Source organism: Danaus plexippus, assembly GCF_018135715.1.
Source record: "Danaus plexippus chromosome 22 unlocalized genomic scaffold, MEX_DaPlex mxdp_27, whole genome shotgun sequence".
NCBI classification, from domain to species: Eukaryota; Metazoa; Arthropoda; class Insecta; order Lepidoptera; family Nymphalidae; genus Danaus; species Danaus plexippus.
In genome coordinates, this window is record NW_026869855.1 from 1,623,147 (window position 1) to 1,642,577 (window position 19,431).

General features: G+C 29.9%; 2 protein-coding genes across 4 annotated transcripts in view; one reads left to right on the plus strand and one right to left on the minus strand.

The window, feature by feature from the left end:
* Positions 1-19,431, minus strand: part of LOC116773363 (protein MTSS 1) — a 103,593-nt gene that overhangs the window by 55,963 nt on the left and 28,199 nt on the right. For all 3 annotated transcript variants that reach the window (XM_061528676.1, XM_061528677.1, XM_061528678.1), the window contains 2 exons: positions 6,131-6,192; positions 4,871-4,944 (listed from right to left, as the gene is read on the minus strand). In XM_061528676.1, coding sequence (XP_061384660.1) covers positions 4,871-4,944; positions 6,131-6,192 — 136 coding nt within the window. The remainder of the gene's footprint in view (positions 1-4,870; positions 4,945-6,130; positions 6,193-19,431) is intronic.
* LOC116773466 (phenoloxidase-activating enzyme-like) lies at positions 619-3,700 on the plus strand. Its single transcript, XM_032665915.2, has 6 exons — positions 619-777; positions 1,034-1,194; positions 1,614-1,854; positions 2,559-2,706; positions 2,904-3,100; positions 3,265-3,700. The coding sequence occupies exons 1-6, from the start codon at positions 711-713 to the stop codon at positions 3,669-3,671; spliced, it is 1,221 nt and encodes a 406-aa protein (XP_032521806.2). The 5' UTR covers positions 619-710; the 3' UTR covers positions 3,672-3,700.

Below are 19,431 nucleotides of genomic sequence, written 5' to 3' on the forward strand. Positions count from 1 at the left end.
TATGAGTGTTTAGACACAACCGACAGACGGTAAAAGAAAACATCGTGAGGAAACCTGGTCTTATAATTTCAAATTATAATATTGAAATCGCCAACCCGTCTTGAGCAAGCGAGGTAATTAATGCTCTAACCTTCTCCATGGGAGAAGAGGCCTTTGCTCAGCAGTGAGCTCCGATAGGCTGATGATGATGATGAAAATTAAATGGCGCAATAACAGTGACTCATTTATAGCCGTCCAGAATATAAAAAAATATGACAAATAACCAAAAAAAATTAATATATAATTAATAAATAATATTTTAATAATTTCTAAGAGTTAACAAAAAAATATAGCACTATATGCTTATATACATTTTAATGAATATATTTACATAGCATCAGATTTTTTGTGTTCTAAATGTTTTTTATGTATACTGTAATTAATTCATATTACGTCTTTGGCCAGTAACTAGTGATGCTAAACTCGTGACCACTGGCAGATTTCTTATCTACCGAACAGTGACTTCTTCGTTCAATTAATATAATAAATATTTTTAAGCAAATTCCATTATAACGATAAGGTTATGTATGATAATATAAATGAAATGCCGTTACGCTGACATATTTTCCTCGTGCGTATGAATCATTGTACAGTATATAAGAGAACCAGTATCACTTGTGAGCGGACCGTCCTTCTGACAAGACTGGTATTAAGTGTTGTTTTTCCTCAAAATGGATTTCGCTATACTACTATGTGCTGCCTTGTACATCGTTCATTTAACGGAATCTGTTGAAGCTGGTACGATAATGTGTTAATTGAGAACAATTATTTTTATATTAAAAATTATATCTTTAAGTCAACATTTTCAATGTAAACAAGTTCTTAGTACATGTTACAATTCGTTTAAAGTGCTATATATTTATACTACTCAGTATCTTTTCAATATCAACCAACAATTAATATAGTTTCTATCACAAATTTTAACATTTCTGTAGAAGTAATTTCATAAAAAAATATCGGTTAGGATTAATGAAATTGGTTATTTTTGATTCAGAAAAAAAATGTAAAGTTCCGAACGGTGATGCCGGTAACTGTGTCAGTATAAATATATGCCCACCACTGAAAAGCCTCTATAAGAAGAAACATAAAACAGTCAATGAAAACAGATTTATAAGACAATCTATATGTGGTTCCCGAGACTCCGATCCAATAAAGGTGAGTCGACTCAACTACAGCTTGAAAATGAGATTAATTAAAATCTGTCTGTCAGAGCTTGGTATAACGTAAATGTTTTGTCGACATCAAGCAAGCGGTGCCGAGAACGTAATTAGTATAATCTTTAATTTTATTAAATATAAGGATGAGAAAGTTAAAATTGCATGCGCACTTTCTACCACAAATCATTTTAATGGTTAGGACGGTTAGAGAAATTTTAAATAATAATCTTAAAGAAACATATTGATTAATGAAAGGATATTAAATTATACATAAACACGTAAATTTTTTAATGAAATATCACTTTTTATGAACTTGAGTCAGAATGTTTTCAACCAAAATTACAATCTAATAAATATATTTCACTAAGCAAAAATCTATCACTATATAATAAGAAACTAAGATTAATTGGTTTGTAGATCTGCTGTCCACCACAGTCTTCGTGGGTAGAGTTCGTCCCCACGCCGGTGGTAGTTCCACCATCACCAGTGTATAGACGACCTAAACCAGAACCGACCTTGTTACAACCCAATACACTCATGATACCGTCATTCAACAGCACCGACAGACAAACAGACAAACCGATGAGACCAAAACCTGACCTGCAAGATTACAGCAGTGTGTGCGGCATAGACTCATCCAGTGGGAATAGAATTACAAGTGAGGTGGAGTTTCTAATAAATATATATATACTTATTTACATTATTTATATACATATAAAACACTGTCGTACTTTAGACAACAAATTATAATACGTATATCAAGTTTCCTCAATGCGTGTATTGTTAATAAATATCAAAGAACTTTATTTCTATTAAACATAAAAATTAAAGTGATGTGATAAATTAGATTTTAATATCGACCGTTCAGAGTTATGTTATTTTAACTTAGAATTCATTGGACATAACTAAAGAATTATATCCACAAACAAAATAATTTCACTCGCAAACAACGGCTTCCTAGCAATTTATTGTCCTGAGTTACAAGAAAAATCGTTTTTTTTAAGGATGTTACAGGAAAATAGAAATTTACTTAAATATATTGAAAATTGTGTGAACGTGACTTATTTTATAAAGAAAAAAATTATCATCAAGTTTCTTTTTCTTGTTTTTAAAATCATCTTACGAGATTATGATATTCTCGTTAAAGAAGATTTATGTTAGTTAAAACTACACAATGATATATCTCTTATAGTTTTATTAAGATTCCAAGGCTTACAAATGATTAATAAATAAGCCAGATAAAGGATGTTTATGACCATAAAAACTGAGAGGTTTACAGTATATGCCGGAAGCTATACTTTAAATAATATATATATATATATGTGAGAATAATATTCTAATAAAAATTATATTTTGTTTTAGATGGCAACGAAACCGCTGTGGACCAGTATCCTTGGTTGGCTTTATTGGAATATTCAAACGGCTTCCTCGGCTGCGGCGGGAGCTTGATCAGCTCCAGATACGTTCTTACAGCTGCACACTGTCTTAAAAGCTTACAAAACGGAGAGCCGTCAGTATTGAACATGTTTTTAGAGTTGTGATGACGATTACATATCTTATATTACTCTATTGTTTCTATTTCTTTATACAACATTGCTGTAATATAAAACACTATTTGACAACTGCTAACTATAAACAGGACCATACCGTCGTCGTATTTATAATACTTGCAATATATTTATATATGTATATATGTATACATTTCAGATTATATGTCCGTCTGGGGGAGTACAACATCACTTCCTTCCCCACGGACATCGTTGAAATAGACGGCGGTGGTTTTGAAGTTGTCACAGTAACAGTCATAGCCATTAGGGCTATGTATACACATCCGTTGTATCATAGAGACCTGAGACTACACGATATAGGTCTTATTGAAATGGAAGAAGCAGCAAATTTCAGCGGTAATTATTCGTTATTCATAATAATATTAACGTTGAGAAATAAAACTGTATAATCAGATAAATATATATACATATTTATTGAAATTTATAAACTTATTGTTTTTATATGTTGAATTTACCATACAATTAATGATTATAATCAACGGGTGTTATAAATATTTCAGATTTCATCAAAGTAATATGTCTTCCCCAAATGGATTACATGCCAATCTTCAACAGCTCAACCATATTCTACGTAGCTGGCTGGGGCAGTGACAATTTTAGTTCTGGCACTGAGGTCAAGATGGAGACCAGCGTCCCATACAAACTCCACAGTCAGTGCCCGTTGGTGATGGAACCGTATCCGATTCACCAGATATGTGCTGGCGGGGAAGGTGGAAGGGACACGTGCAGCGGGGACTCAGGTGGTCCATTGATGTATGAGACTCCGAGCCACAGATACGAAGCTGTAGGGATCGTGAGTTACGGCTCCAGGGATTGTGGTAAAGAAGGGGAACCGGCTGTTTACACTTACGTATACAATTACCTGCCCTGGATAAGGAATATTCTCAGCGGTAATGTGGACCAATGAGCTAAATAATATAATATAACATAAGGTTATATTGTTTATTATTATAGGATAGTTTTAGTATATGTTTTACTATTTATTACTCATTCAATAGAATTATCAAATCAACGACACTTATATGTACTCAATATTTTACGTGATAGCGAATATTTTAATAAACCATTAAAACGATAAAATTTGATAACAGATTGTTATGTAACAAGTTAACGTTCGGGAAGCCCGAGAGGGATTTTCAATTGATATCAAAAACCCACGAGGAAAACCGTGGGTTAACCATGGCGGGAGATAATGTTGCAAGATTTAAAATCATCGGACCGTGTAATTATAACAATACTTCTTAAAACCAAAAACAGTATTAAAAAAAAGGAAAAAAAGAAAGAGTGTAAAGAAAATTTAAAAGACATTTGTAATTACTTTCTATGATGCACTTCTTATTCCTGGAACTTAGCTCATAAATAATCAAGACAATTTTAATATAAAAATAGATTCCTATTGGAATCTCCACAAACTCTGTCAATAAAAACAAGCACTACTTCAATCTAACAATTCATTATTAATATTAATATTTAATTATTATATAAGTACATAAAGATAACTTAGAGAGGGATACTTCAAAGTTATTTAATACAAAATAACTTATTTAATTTTTAATAATATTGATTACATTAATTTATATTTTAAACAAATATTATCTTGTCATTAAAATACTTGTTTAATATATAAATTACATTTATTGTTACGATACCCGATTTTTATAACAGTTTATAAAATTAAAAACTGCCAGTTATTTCATATTTATAAATTAACTTAAGTGTAAATATAATTAAAAAAAAAACATATTAATTAATTAAATTTAAATCGTGTTATGTTTAAAAAATATATAATAAGAAGTATATTTTCTGTTGTAATCATTTATAACCATACTAAAAATATTTTACTCATCATAAAATTTTTAAGTACCTTATCATTCAAATAATACGAATATTTTTCGGATATACTACGCGGATTTTTATTATTTTAAAACTACTTACTCTCGACGTTTTGGTTACTTTGCAGCAACCGTGACCACGGGCAGACGAGATATGTATCTTATCATTTTTAAAATTATTTGTTGTTAATATTTGCTGATTTTTTTTTCATCACATCTAGATGTGTTTATCTAGATAAGGCAGTAGTTAGTACAAAAATTAAATGTTACCCACCTCTTGCGTTTGTCGCTGCATCAGCGATTTTTTGGAATGCATCGAGAAACGTTGCTATGGCAACCAGAGCCGATCTGATAACAAAAGAAATATATATCATATAAGTATATAAACTAAAATACATATTTTTATGTTGCTTGTGAAACTTTACAATATTACTAGGTCACAAGCTCATTAAGTGATTAAAATACGATTACGTGTTCGCCTTACAAAAAAATATAGCAAATATATTTTATATTAAAATAGTAGTTTTATATCATATGATTATCAGATATTTGTTTCGATTTCCATACATAATTTAAGTAACAAATTTCAGAAAATATATATTTTATATAAATAGTTACTAATGGTAGCAAAACGTAATAACACTCGGGATCCTTTCTGTTTTATTCGGAATTCAAACGAATAAAGTAACGATTTTATTTTTAATTCGATTTTAATATTAACCTGGCTTACAAACTATATAGTATAACTAGGTTTTGAAAACTTTTAGTGAATTACAGTAGAGGTCCTTCCGCATAGTCTAGGAACGTATTTTATTAAACAAACAATGAGTTTGAAGCACAAAGTTACGACTTTAAATATACTTTACGCCGCAGCTCACTCGTGGCATTGCTTTCCTCTTCTAAAAGTTTAAAGTTTTCAATTGACCGAAAACATAACAATAAGACAAAAATATCCGTATATATTTTATCAGAAATTTATAATGAACAGATAATTAAAGAAATATATATAAAAATTTCATTCTCACTTAATTTTGAAGGAACAAGATTCATCATATAAAAGAAATTAAATTAAACAGAAAAATGCACCCTTTTACGTCTTTGGTAGCAAATAGTAGTGAAATAGTATGAAAAAAAATGAATTATTTTTTCTGAATTATTCCGCCAAAAAAAAAACGCCGATCGAATTCGCAATTCTTGCAGATTAAATTTCCGAGGCGTTCATGAATGGTGGTAGACAATTAAAATCACATGGAACATCTGATATTTGTCTATATCATATATTAAAAGATGACAAATCACTTATCAAAGACTACGGACATCGTGTTTGAACATCTGAAGGTTTTGAACGGGGTGTATTGTTGCCATAGAGATTATGAGAATATGAAATGGAGCTATGGGATTGTTCTGAAACGAATTTAGATATATTTAAAAACTAAGTCACCAAGTTCTAAACACTATATTCTGTAAGAGTGTCCTTGAACAGCGCTCTTTATATAGTTTTGTTCAATAAAGTTATTAATATTTTTGTACTTACTTTAAAGCAGAATGAAGTTTAGTAGCCTTCGATATGAACTCCTCCCACATCGGGGCACTGTTCTGTAAAGGAGAATATTATATTACTAATACATAGACATCATTATTTAAAACTAGAACAGAATTCACATATGTATAGCAAAAAGAGGAATTACTAAATACTTGATGTATGTATATTTTTCCAACCCTCAGCATGACATAGATGCTTAACCTAACAAGCGGTCTCAGGGCAGACTGAACCCGAGCCCTTTGCCACCCTCGCAGACTGTACCGTGAACTCTCTTAACCGCATGAGTATATTCCAGCAACTTATAAACGTCTTATAGGATCATTAATGAAGAATCGCTATATATTAACCGACTTTAATAAAAAATAATGCTGTCGATTTCATAAGTTTAATAGAATACTAAACATGTGTTTTTGTCTGAATTTTGCCAAATTGGGAATAACGAGGAAACTTGACAAAACGATCAATATTACGCTTAGAAACAAAATACTTTATATTTTTAAAAAATCGCAACAAATTTATCTCTCGTATGGTACGGTCACAGTAAGGTGCTATAATTGTCTAGTTCTAAGTATATACGTATGCATACAACTGGAGTGTTCAAAAATATAAAATTAGAATTAACAAAATTCACTTTGATCTGGCAATTTTATGATAAACATCACAAATCGTAAACAACTCTTAACATACATATATTAAAATGTTTATAATACAAATGCAACCGCTATTGCATAAGAAAAGCCTTTAAATACAAATATCGTAAGAACATCAAAAGCTTACTCATTCTGAAGTCACTAAATCATTTTCAAGTAAATAAACTAGAAAATTTCTTATACAGATAGGTATATATAGAGCATAAACAAACCGATTTAAGACTTTATACTGGGAAATATATTCTCAGTTATTTATTACACAACTCACGAGATACAATATTTAACGTACAATACAACTATTACAGTGGACTTTTATATTGAACCAAATCTATTCGATATTACATTTCAAAACTTCAGGTTATAAATCAAATTTAAAAAATAAATGTATTCTATATCACACAGAAAATATATATGTCATTTCTGTAAAGGTATTCGTTTTTTGAAACTAACAAAAAAAAAACTCATTCGACGTATAAAATTTTTGTTGAATAAAATTACCCTTGTTTTTTTCCAGCCCTACAGCTACTAAACAAATTTTATCAAAATCTGTTTATGAGTTTAAGTATCACTAGTTGTAATCGATTACAAAGACAGAGAGATAAACATATAAAAATACTTTTCTATCATATATAACATGGACAAATTATAACTGTACAATAATAATTTAACTTTAAATGTCGAAACCAATAGCAAACGGATGTTTGTATGGATGTCTGTTACCCAATAATGCATAACCACCAGCAGGCGGTTTTTATGAAATTAACCGGTAATTTAGCTCAGCACTTATAAGGATACGTTTATAGCTGAAACTAATTAGGACATTTTTATGTGGCCAAATAAATAATGTTGGAAAGAGTGTCGTCAAGAAAATTAAGTCTATAACTATGAGAAATAAAATATATTTTTCCGTAAATACGTTGCCATTAAGAATTTAATTTTATGTCATATTACAAATATAAGAGACTGTTTCTGACAACTTATCAATACCCTAATTAGGTTTAGTGGAATATTTCTTTTGATAATAAACAGCAGGCGAATATAAGCATTGTTCATTCTCTAATAGAGTATATTTTGGTTTGACAAGTTATATGTACGACTTTAACGAATGAGTTCAAAGTTAATGAATGGCAATATAAAAAAAAACACCCAATTACTCTTATCACACATTTGGACTACATTTTGCCACAATAATAACTAGAATTTACGAAGGTAGATGGAAATATTCTATACAGAAACAAAATATGTATGTATAATCAAATTTTTTAAAGCTGTTTTCGCAACAATAAAAATTAATAATTTACGTACCTACTACACTACAAAATAAAACGTCTATTTAGTGCTTATATTAAGTTTATTTTTTTTATAACGATTATAATTCCATCACATCGATAATGTATCTTTAGATTCAAAAACTTTGAAGTTAATTTTATCTCAAATATTCAATAAAGTAATTCCTCTTCAACAATCAACATAATATTGTTACGTAAAAGTTGACTGTGAAGAAATGTCTTAAATATATAGAGTCATATAAAAGAAAGAAATCTCTGACAGGAAATAATCAACCCACAAAAACATCTGTTAGGAAACAATGAAGACCCACACGTGGGGTGTCGAGCCCACCTTAAACCGCCTTCACAAAGATCTACGAGCAAGTTCGATGTGGGGTATATAATGTGTACATAAATACGCACACACGCTTAGTAAACACACGCACGTAAACACCTGTACGGACACATATTTACGTATATGCATGTATTCTATACTTTACAATAAGCTTATAGATGAGTTGAAATTCAAACAGAAATTTCGTGTCCAGTTCAGGATCACAGCTCAGATATAACAGTTGTATTGTGTGTGAAGTTGGCGGTTGGTTACCACATCTATTGTTTTAGCACACTATAAATATCTCTCCGAGTTTAATTCCTAAGTCCGTACGGACGAAGACGCAGGAAAAAACTAGTCTTACATATTTTTAACTACTTTGACTTTTAAGTCGATAACTGAGTGACAGTTAAATTTTTTGTAGTTTTTTAATTATCTATGAACGTATTGAAATAAACCAATATAATATTTGTTTTTAAATTAATTAAATACACGTTCACATAGATTTAATAGTTTCTGAGATTAGCACGAAGGCACAAACAACCAAAGAAAATCTTCTATAATCTTTGCTTTTTGAGACCGATTCAGTTGTTAAAATGTCCTACCTTTATATTCGGAAATATGTTTTATCTACGGAAAGAAGGCAGTAAGAATTTAATTTTATATACATAGTTTCCCTCCTTTGTAAATCTAATTTAGAGCAACACCTAACTACTACATCGACGAACATTCATATTAAACATATATAAGTAATAAATTATAAAATTAATTTTATTAATAAAACATAGCTGAAATAATGAAATACGTCCAGAGCTAATTAGTGTAACGAAGCAAAACTGAAGCACAATATAGGTTTAAAATAGAAATAGATTGCAGAGGGTTGGTCCCAGATAGAAAAAAAACTCAGTTATTTTAATAGCATTATAATTTTAAGGTCATCTAAATATTTATTTATTTTGTATTACAAACAAGATAAGTTGTACAATGTATGCTGCCGATTTGCCTGTTATAAGGATATAAGAATTTCTGCCAACATCTGAATCCGCAGAAAACTTTGTGACTGCCAATCTTTTTGGACTTGGAAAAATTTCTCAAATAATTTTTCAGTGTGGAAAATAAATTCGGAAACAAGTATCGAACAAAGTATTGCTAGTTACCGAAAGGCTAATAACAGTTTAATGTGATCTCATAGATATTCTACTCAAAACATTACATTCCTTGACATTTTTTACAACGGGAATGTTCAATTAGAAGATTTTATAGACAATTCGAAAACGGAAAATTATTTTAATTTACTATATATGAACTATTCGCATCTCTACATTTTTTAATAAAAAATAATTTAATTTAATAATGAAATATCATTTACAAAATAAGTAACTAGTTTGTGTATATACTTTTCTTAAAATACCATGTATTTTTATTTTGATAAGGTAGTAATAATTTAATTATTACACCACTATAAGCTTAACATTGAGATTTCAATATGAAAGCGAGATAATTACGATCAAAACTAATATCCAAAACAAGACAGTATATAACGCATTATGTAATGAACTATTTAATTGCTTTATATGTTTATAGCTGTCCGAAACAAATGAGGTATTAAGGCATAATGATATACAATTATATTGTCCTTGTTATCCTTTGTAGTATCCTTAGTGTCATGAAGAATTTTTTTCAGTCATTTTACTAAGAGTTTATTACGTAAAACTGTAACACGAACAGTCTAGCATTTCAATCCCATAATAACATGGACGATTTTGTATGGGACAGTGTATGTATAAATAAAAACTTGACAGTACGTACATACACATATACTCGTAGTCAGTTTGAAGGTGAAAACTCATTGTAGGTGTAATTATAGCTAAACATTAGTCGTTAAAATAGTACATATTTTAAAAGATTTTTTTTTATATTCCTGTGTTACATACATAGTATGTAAACATTTTAATAACGAACAAAGTTTTCGGAGTTATTATAAATCTTGTACATATCGTACGCATGGAGACTTACAATTTGTATGAACAACGTATGTAACGTTTAGAATGAAAGGGAGTAAACAAACTTTGTAGTTAAAACTCGTATGTGATAGGCGAGTGAAAATTTTAATACCAACACAACAGAACCGAGTCCCAGAGCGAATCGAGCACACGATGAAAACTCATGATAAAGTCTACTGTGGAGCCAATTATAACTGCAAAAATAATTGCCCTAGTTGAAACAATTTAAAAACATCGAAACATTATTTATTAGAACTGAAGTGTTTATTTACAATATGATAATAAGTAAAATATTACTTAATTTAATAAACTCTCTAAGCATTATTTTGTCATATAAAGATTTTACTGGCACTTGAGTAATTATGGACCAAAAATGCCTTATACACTTTGGACAAAAGCTGTTAGTCTTCCACTGCTGAACCGATGCTAACCTATCATAGCTAAGAAACACCGCAAGGAAACTGGCTTTCAAATGATAAAAACCGTATTTACAGCTGCGATATTCGTATTTTATTAGGATTCTTAATCAGTTGATGAATAAATGGAAAGTCTTATCCATCATATGCCGTGGTGGCCTGGATGTTAAAAGGCCCACCTCTCATACGTGAGGGCGAGGGTTCGAAACCTGGCAAGTAATAATGTGATTTATCGGAGTCATATGTACTTTCTAAGGATATTTAGACACCACTGACAAACGGTCTCACCGAGCAGTAGCGGGATAACCACAAGTCAAGTCCGGAAACTGACTGGAAGAGGCTACAGCAAGCCTTGAGGTCTAAATAGCCCCAAAAAACTGCTCATGCAGAAGGCAAGGGGAAACCACTGCAACCATCTTCCCGTGAAAGTCATCATGTATACGGTTCACTGATACGTGATGACCACGACGAGTCTGCGAAGACTCTTGCGACGCTGACGATGAATTAACCATCATATGGACAAAAAATAATATTTTCTGATTTATTCCCTTAAGATTTATTTATACCACAACATTGTAAGTTTCCTAGACTGTTCTCAATTTTGTTTTTTTTTTTTTGTAAAATATAATCATATATAGTAGTTAAATTTTTATAAGTTCTTCTCCAATAATTTAAGAATGATCTAATAACTGACGAAACTATCAGCAATCTATAAAATATAAAGGTTACAATATCTATCTCCCTAATTGAGGTGCGTCATCACTTTGAAAGCCAAATAAGAGGAAGCGGCAGACTGTAGGAGACGTCCAATAAATGATAATCAATACGGTAATAATTTTAACAAATTGTCTCGTTGTTTTCCGCGGCAAATCGAGACGCACCTTTATGGCCTTAACCTTAAAGGTATATTGACGTCACAGCGCTATTGTTATGAGACATTGTATGGGATCTCAAATTCGTTGATCAAATATCACGACTGACTGATACCATTGGTGTATATCTAATTTTATTAAACATATGCCCAGGTTATAAGAAAACTAATCTACAATTGGTTAAGTCTTGTTTAATATTATTATAAAATTAATTTATAAATATTTCTATAATTCAATAATGTAAAAAAATTGTAGGTATATAATTGAAAAAGTTATAATAACTAATATATTTTTTTTACATTGCATAACCTAACTTTATTTGCTTATCATTTTCGACGTCAAAACAGTTATATAATATAGACACATTATCATTTAAATAAATGATTTAAAGTATATAATATCTAATAAATGCTCTTTAATTATTTACATTACCAAACTCCTATAAATATATGTAGTTTTATACATAGATCATTCATAATTCATCTTTCTTCTTAACATTTATTACATGAAAGGCGTAACAGAGATGATTGTATTGGCGGGGGAATCTAATTTGTTCGATATAACACAATTTCTGTGTCACCGGGAATATTAAATGGCTGGAAATATCATTAGCTCGGAATTACTCCTGGGGCTGATTGGAGGGAAAAATTACGTTAAGAATGGGATAGCACTTAGTGAAAATTTTAATATATTTATGATACTTTTAAAAATAAAATTGATATACAATTTTCGTGATTGATACGAAATAAATGAGAATTAAATATATATATATAAAAAAACGTTTAATGTTTCAAAAAAAATTAGAAAAACAAGTGTTACTATAAGAAGCTAAAATACTTAACGAGCCACTTTTAAATAATATATATGTATGTGATTTTTTTTGTCATAAAATAAGATATTCGAAACGATAATTAATAAAGTACGTACTATTTAGACATCAGAGGAGGAGGAGTCAATTTTTGCCTTACGAAGTGAACACTCACTAATGAAGGATTTCCGCTTTCAATAATGAAGAAGGAAAATGAAGCAGGTAGACAGATAGCTTCAATACCAGTTCTTATTAGATCAATTGAACCATATCCGAATGCATTACATTAAATTTATCCTGTTTTTTTAAACAATAAATATTTAAACTTATTCGTTCTAAAGAGTTGAGGTTTTATAGCAAAGTTATTTTAAAAAATATATGTCACCATTTTTATAACAATCAGAGTAAAGCCAGTAGGTAAATTAGCAATAAAAAATAATTTGCTAAATATTTAGGGTTCTCATAACTAAAGGCGAAAATAATCTTTCGCTGAGACTCCGCTTTTTCTTCGTCTATCCGTATATCACCAGGCTGAATCTCATGAATAGACAGTTAAAATTTTCACATATAACATATTTTATTTGCTGCTATAAAAGCAAATCCTAAAAGAAACATATATGTTTAATGCTTTTATAGATAATTGTACGGAACCCATCGTGAGCGAATCCGATTCGGTTGGTCGGTTATTTTCAAAACCAAAAGTCATTGTTTGATTAGAGCAATTTAATATTAATAAATCTGTATTAATGTAAAACTATTCGTAATATTCATTTGTGTCAATGTTCATTTGTGTATTAAATTCCTAGCCAATTATAAAAACACTTTATTCGCACATCAATGTCACACGAATTGTTTTTGGTGATTGAACATATTTAGTGATTCCATCATCGCTTTAATATAAGCTCGTTAAAGATATCAATATACTAGTTATATCTTTATAAACGAACGACAAAAAATTTGAGACTGTCAAAAATTATAGTCACTAAAAAAAATTCTAATAAATTCATACAACTATTTTTAACACCTTTTAATTTATTGTCGTTCAAGAGTTTGTAACAGTATTTCCTATATGTGTTTAAATTAAAATCATGTAAGTCGAAACAAAAATTTTCGCAAACGACCGGGTCATAGAGGCATTGTAGTACTTTTATAGTGTGTGTTGTAGTGTGTGTTATTAGTAATAATTCTACTTCTATTGCTTGTTAACCATACGTCAGAATTATTTAACCTAACGTAATTTATGAGTTCTAGGACCTAGAACATATAAATTGCGCCTGTTTTCATAGAGTTAGGATGACAAGTTTGGATCGTAATGGCGCTAAGGAAAAAGAAGGCTGCCAAAAATCAAGCAGGTTGGTGGTTCCATAATAATCTGAGGATGGCACTGACCATGGAACTGAAAGTTTGGTACTCGTCTATAAAATCATGAAGCAATGATAAAAAAAAAACAGCAAAATTCTTGAACGAAACATTGATACAAAGTATATTAAAAAAATTTACAGTGCAGTTATTTAGAATATATGAATTCAGAAGGAGTGTTGAATGACATGGCGTGGTTTAGTCAGAGCTAGGATTTTAACCCAATTCTGCTTTTGTGTGAAGATCTTGATGGAAATCTGCGCATTTGTTGTCCCTCCTCGCAAGGAGACAAGTGGAAGGCTTTTCAAGAAAGCTGGAATGATATTTCAAAAAGATACAGTTGACTAGTTGGAACTTGTAAGTCGGGAGTGGAGAGAACAGAAATAAAATGCAAAAGAACGTTTTTGATGACAGTCTGTTTAGAATATGAAAGGAATTTTAAAGGTAAATACTTGATTTTTCTTGTGTACTAAAAAAGAATTTAAACATAATATTTGCATTGCATTTTTAATTTCATTTCATTTCCCAAATTTGGTGTCAGTTATACCAAAATAGGGAATAGGGACAGACATTCTCATCTCGTCTGCCCGTGATCACGGTTGCTGCAAAGTAACCGAAACGTCGAGACAATGTACTTTTAAAAATAATAAATAAACGCGTAGTAATCCGAAAATATGAGTTCATTTAAACGAATACTCGCGAAAATCTTAGATCTCATTATGTTAATTGTATTCAATATAACTATTGTTATTTGATAGCATCATTTTATTTAAAAAAAAATACATTAACTAAAAAATGAAAAAAAAAAGTTATGATATAATATTCTTTTCTTTTCTTAAAAACAATCGGAAATAAAAATTTCTTCCTGGAATTCTCTCATACCCATCTATTATTTATATCCCTAGGTACATTCTATTTGGGATCGAAATTATTCAATAGTAAAACGACGTGAAATATAATCAGTACCACTAGCTACTAGCACTATCACGAGTTGACATCGCCAAAGTAGAAACACGGTTCCCTGCTTTTGATGATAATCTTAACACATGTAAATATGAACGTGGGTAGGTAGGTTATATTTAGATCAACTGTAAAACGTGCGTGTTCAGTTTGACGACTGGAATCTTTAGTATCTGTACAGGAAACAGACAGAAATCCAATCAAATATATACACCTATATAAAATCGACCCAATTCACACCAAAACTAACCCAATGAAGCCCGTTAGCCGCCGTCGCCGGCAGTTATTTTCAACCGTTACAGAATTATAGCCAGCGAGCAAATTAGATGTTAGTTGTCATTATTCAATCCAGAATGACGCGCGGCCAACCGATTCATAGCGACGGTGAAAAAATATATAATCGAATTACTGACAGAGCTGAAATAGGGCCGGGAAACATAAATAATTTGAAATTTCAAACAGAGAGTCAACGACGATTCGCTCTAATACGTAATATTTGAAACGAAACAATTAAAATATATTGCAATATAAATGTATTGCATAAAATCGTACCTTTATAATGCCTTAAAAGAGACAAGCTTGAATGTAATTCTTCTATCCGACACATAAACACCTAATGTCTAATGTCCGTTTGTACGTGACTAAAATACCAATATACGGTAAAACTCCAGTGACATGGATTTCGTGATAGGAATACTTCGGATACGATTTATTAATACATTGAAATAATACTATTCTAAAGGATAACTATGGACGGTAGATATTAGACTAAGTTATTGATTATTTCGACTACAATATTAGTATAGAAAAGTCATTAGGTTAGACAATTCATGACATTACACCCAAAGAGGAATCTTTACAAATTGACCGATTACCTATGTTTTTACTAAAGTTATATTTTATGTGAGTAACAATTTCTAATATATATATATATATATATATATTTATAAATGTTTGTGCACTTTTTCTTTATATTATACTCTGTTTGATTCCACGTTCATCCAACGGCGTAGTTACAAAAACGGGTTCAGAGTTTATCCTAGACGTTCCATTACCTTCATCATCGAATACCTTCAGCGTGGAGATAAATTTATACAAGAAATATATAATAAATATCAATAATATGGTAGCCGTTGAATGTCAAGAATGTTGTATTTTGAGCAGACTTTCAAACTATCCGTGATCTCATTATACTTACATTATTATGAAGGTGATATATATTTCTTCACCATCGGTTTGATCGTTTTTACATTTTTAAAAGTTAGAAGGTTGTTTTAAATGAAACTGTAGTCATGTAGACTATGTGACAAATTTATAAAAATGGCGTTGTGGGTTGAAAGATGCAGGTGCCGTAAAAAAATAAATAAAACATACGCAAAATAAGTCAGAAAACAATCGTTTTAATATTATAGATTTTAAGAATAATACAAAGTATTTTTTTTTAAAACGTATTTTTTTACTAAATAGGCATTTTGTACATTTATTTTAAAGCGACATTTCGATTGAGTAACAGAAGACTTCTTCATTGATGTGTGAATTGTTTATGTCTTAGGAATGTATTTATTAAGGCAGTTTGATATGAATAATATAAATCCTTATGAACTTTGGTTTTAACTGCGAGTATAGTAGAGTTCTCGATCTTCAATATTTCGTTCATGACATTAAGATCTCCGCATCTGCTCTTTACTGAGAATGGCAAGGTAGAATTATTCAGCTCATATACAATCATACAAAGCATGTATATATGTATATATATTGGCTAGTATATATACTAACAAAAACATAATAAGGACGCTTACTATTCTGGATTTAACTTTGGATAACTTGCCGTTTAGGACAATAATATAAATTATTTAGTGATAAAATAAAATCCAATTTAAATTTTCTATACATTATAAGATTAAATGATTCATAAAATTTTATAGAACCGATCGTTTTTAAGGTACGAAAATATGATGTTTTATATTTCGAACGATAGAATATTACAAATACATCTGCATTATTATGAAACAGAATTTCAAGTTACGTTAAAATGGAAATAGATTGGTATCCAGCGATTAAATAAGTGTAACCTTTAACGAAGCCGGTCCAGTTGTAAATTTTAACGACTTTCACGATTGGTACGAACGGAGCCAATGAAACTAATGTTATCATACCCCGTCTTTAATATTGTTTATTGCTGTTTGATTTATAATAAATTTATATAGTCATTACGTATTTTTTTTTTTCAATTTTTATTTCAAATCAATCTCAATGGTAGGAGAATATTTTTTTCTGCATAAAACTTTTAATATCAATGATAGTTTTATTTTCATTGTTTTTTCAATATTTATGGCTAACATTAAGAAAAGAACTATTGTGTTATTGTTATTATTGTATGTAAGTAAAAAAAGATAATATAACATTCTTAGGTCATCTAGAGTGTATTTTTATAAAAAATTTCATGGCAAAAAATAGCTGCCTCTCGCATATAATTGAAAAATATTTAAATAATACACATTTTAAATATAACGAATATAAAAATATATATACATATATATACATATATATATCAAGCATATATGTCAGAGTATATCTTTAGGAGAATTAAAATATCGATCCAAACGAAATTGTATAAAAAACATTTAAGACAGTTCATGTAGCTTTAGTCAGATAAAAATAATTATATCAGGCAATTTGTTATATATATATGGTATATATATATACATATATATATATATATATATAATCGAGTAGAACGTACATTTAATTATCTATATACATATTTTCGTAAAACAATTGCTCATTCAATATAAACTATAATTTCCTGATAGTTTTATGTGAGAACATAAAGTATATGCATATAATAAAATAAAATTTAACATCAGTATCGGCTACTGGTACATGTATCGGAACAAGCAACACGTTACCAAACACAGCGACCCACTTTCAATACACAACTTGACCTTGTCAATCGAAAAGTCTCGTTACAATTGCCTTATTGTCTGTTAGTGTATCGTAAAAAATAATATACAATATCAATATTATATGACCATATAAAAATTTATAATCATCAAATGTAATAGAGTCGGTTTACACTGATCTCAACTCATTTAATTAAGTGTATTTTCTGGAAATCGCATTCAAATCGCATAAAGTTTATTTCTTAAATAATCCATTCAAACGAACACTCACTTTAAATTAGGATGATTGTTCGAATAAGGAACACTGGTTTATTAAAATATAGATATAAATATGTTGGAATAAGGAATCATTGTTGTGTAAAAAATATTAAAAAATAAAATAAAACTTACATATGACATAAGCATCTTAAAATTGATTTTATGACGTCATAACCTCTTTATGACTTACGTATATTATTCACTAACTAAATCATTAGCAATAATTCTCCATAATACCGATTTCAATTAATAAATTCAATTTAATAACTGAATTAACTGAAATTTAATTCTATTTTTATAAGCCATTATTTTCGATAATCAGACTGGTACGATAATTCTTCTAAGTAAATAAGATCGAGTAACTATTTAATTTCACTGTCAAAGCTAAAAAATTCAACAAAACTCAAAAACATCTTGTACACCAAAAAATATAAGGCAATACAATTTTTCTGATCTGCTAGGACTAATGTTAAGAACATATGCTAATAAAGATACAAGAGCATATTTTTAAACCAGTGTCAAATCGAATGTACATCAGTGATCAGCGACAAGTCAATATTCAATGACATACCATAAATGGTATTAAAACACTAGTTCAATGTTATGCATTCTAGATCAAACAAGTGCATCGAATTGATTGGACATACCTAAAAGGTCGAAGCAATATATATTGGTAACAAATGATCTAGACTTTAGTCCATTGACCAGACAGCTCTTGTAGATAATCCATCTTAAGGATAGTATATTCTCCTGAATATTTCTTTTATATTGACTTTATTGACAATAAACAGTTTACAGGTTTATTTCCCAGTTTGTATTAACGACTCGGGTGTAAGTTATTGTTGTCATAAGTGTTGAGTTGCGAGTACGATCGAGTAAAATTTATGACTAGCTTCGACTCGCAACTACGTTCGGATTTTTAAAATTCAATAACTTTTATGACGTATATAAGACCTAATTTAATTTCTTTTAGTTTAAATTCAATGTAACATAAAAATTAATTACAGCTTTAAGAAACGTTTATCGTTCTATCGATAGCAAGCAAAACAACACAATTATAAACTTATTCCATAGTTTTTACGGAGCATTAAAGGCAAGTAAAAAAAAGCACTTATCAATAATTGTATCAGCGAATACTTTATGTTAATGGTACGTTATCAGGAGACCACCAGAACCGTTTAAAGCTTATATATAGATCGCCAAATCCGCTGTACAAAGATTGACATCTTTAAAACAACGCCGGCATCAATAGACGATAAAGGGGTCACTTCCTGCGACCCTGCTATTACACTAGTGGCTTCTTGGCTGCGATCCAGTTCAAAGGGCCATTACTGACGAATGTTATATATAGATCCAAGAAACAAGGTGAGAATGGCTTTCAGCCTTGTTAGTCGTGAGGGACAACGGGCCCTCTGTGGCCACGATAATGGATATGGTCGTTTACCATATGATTTGTATATT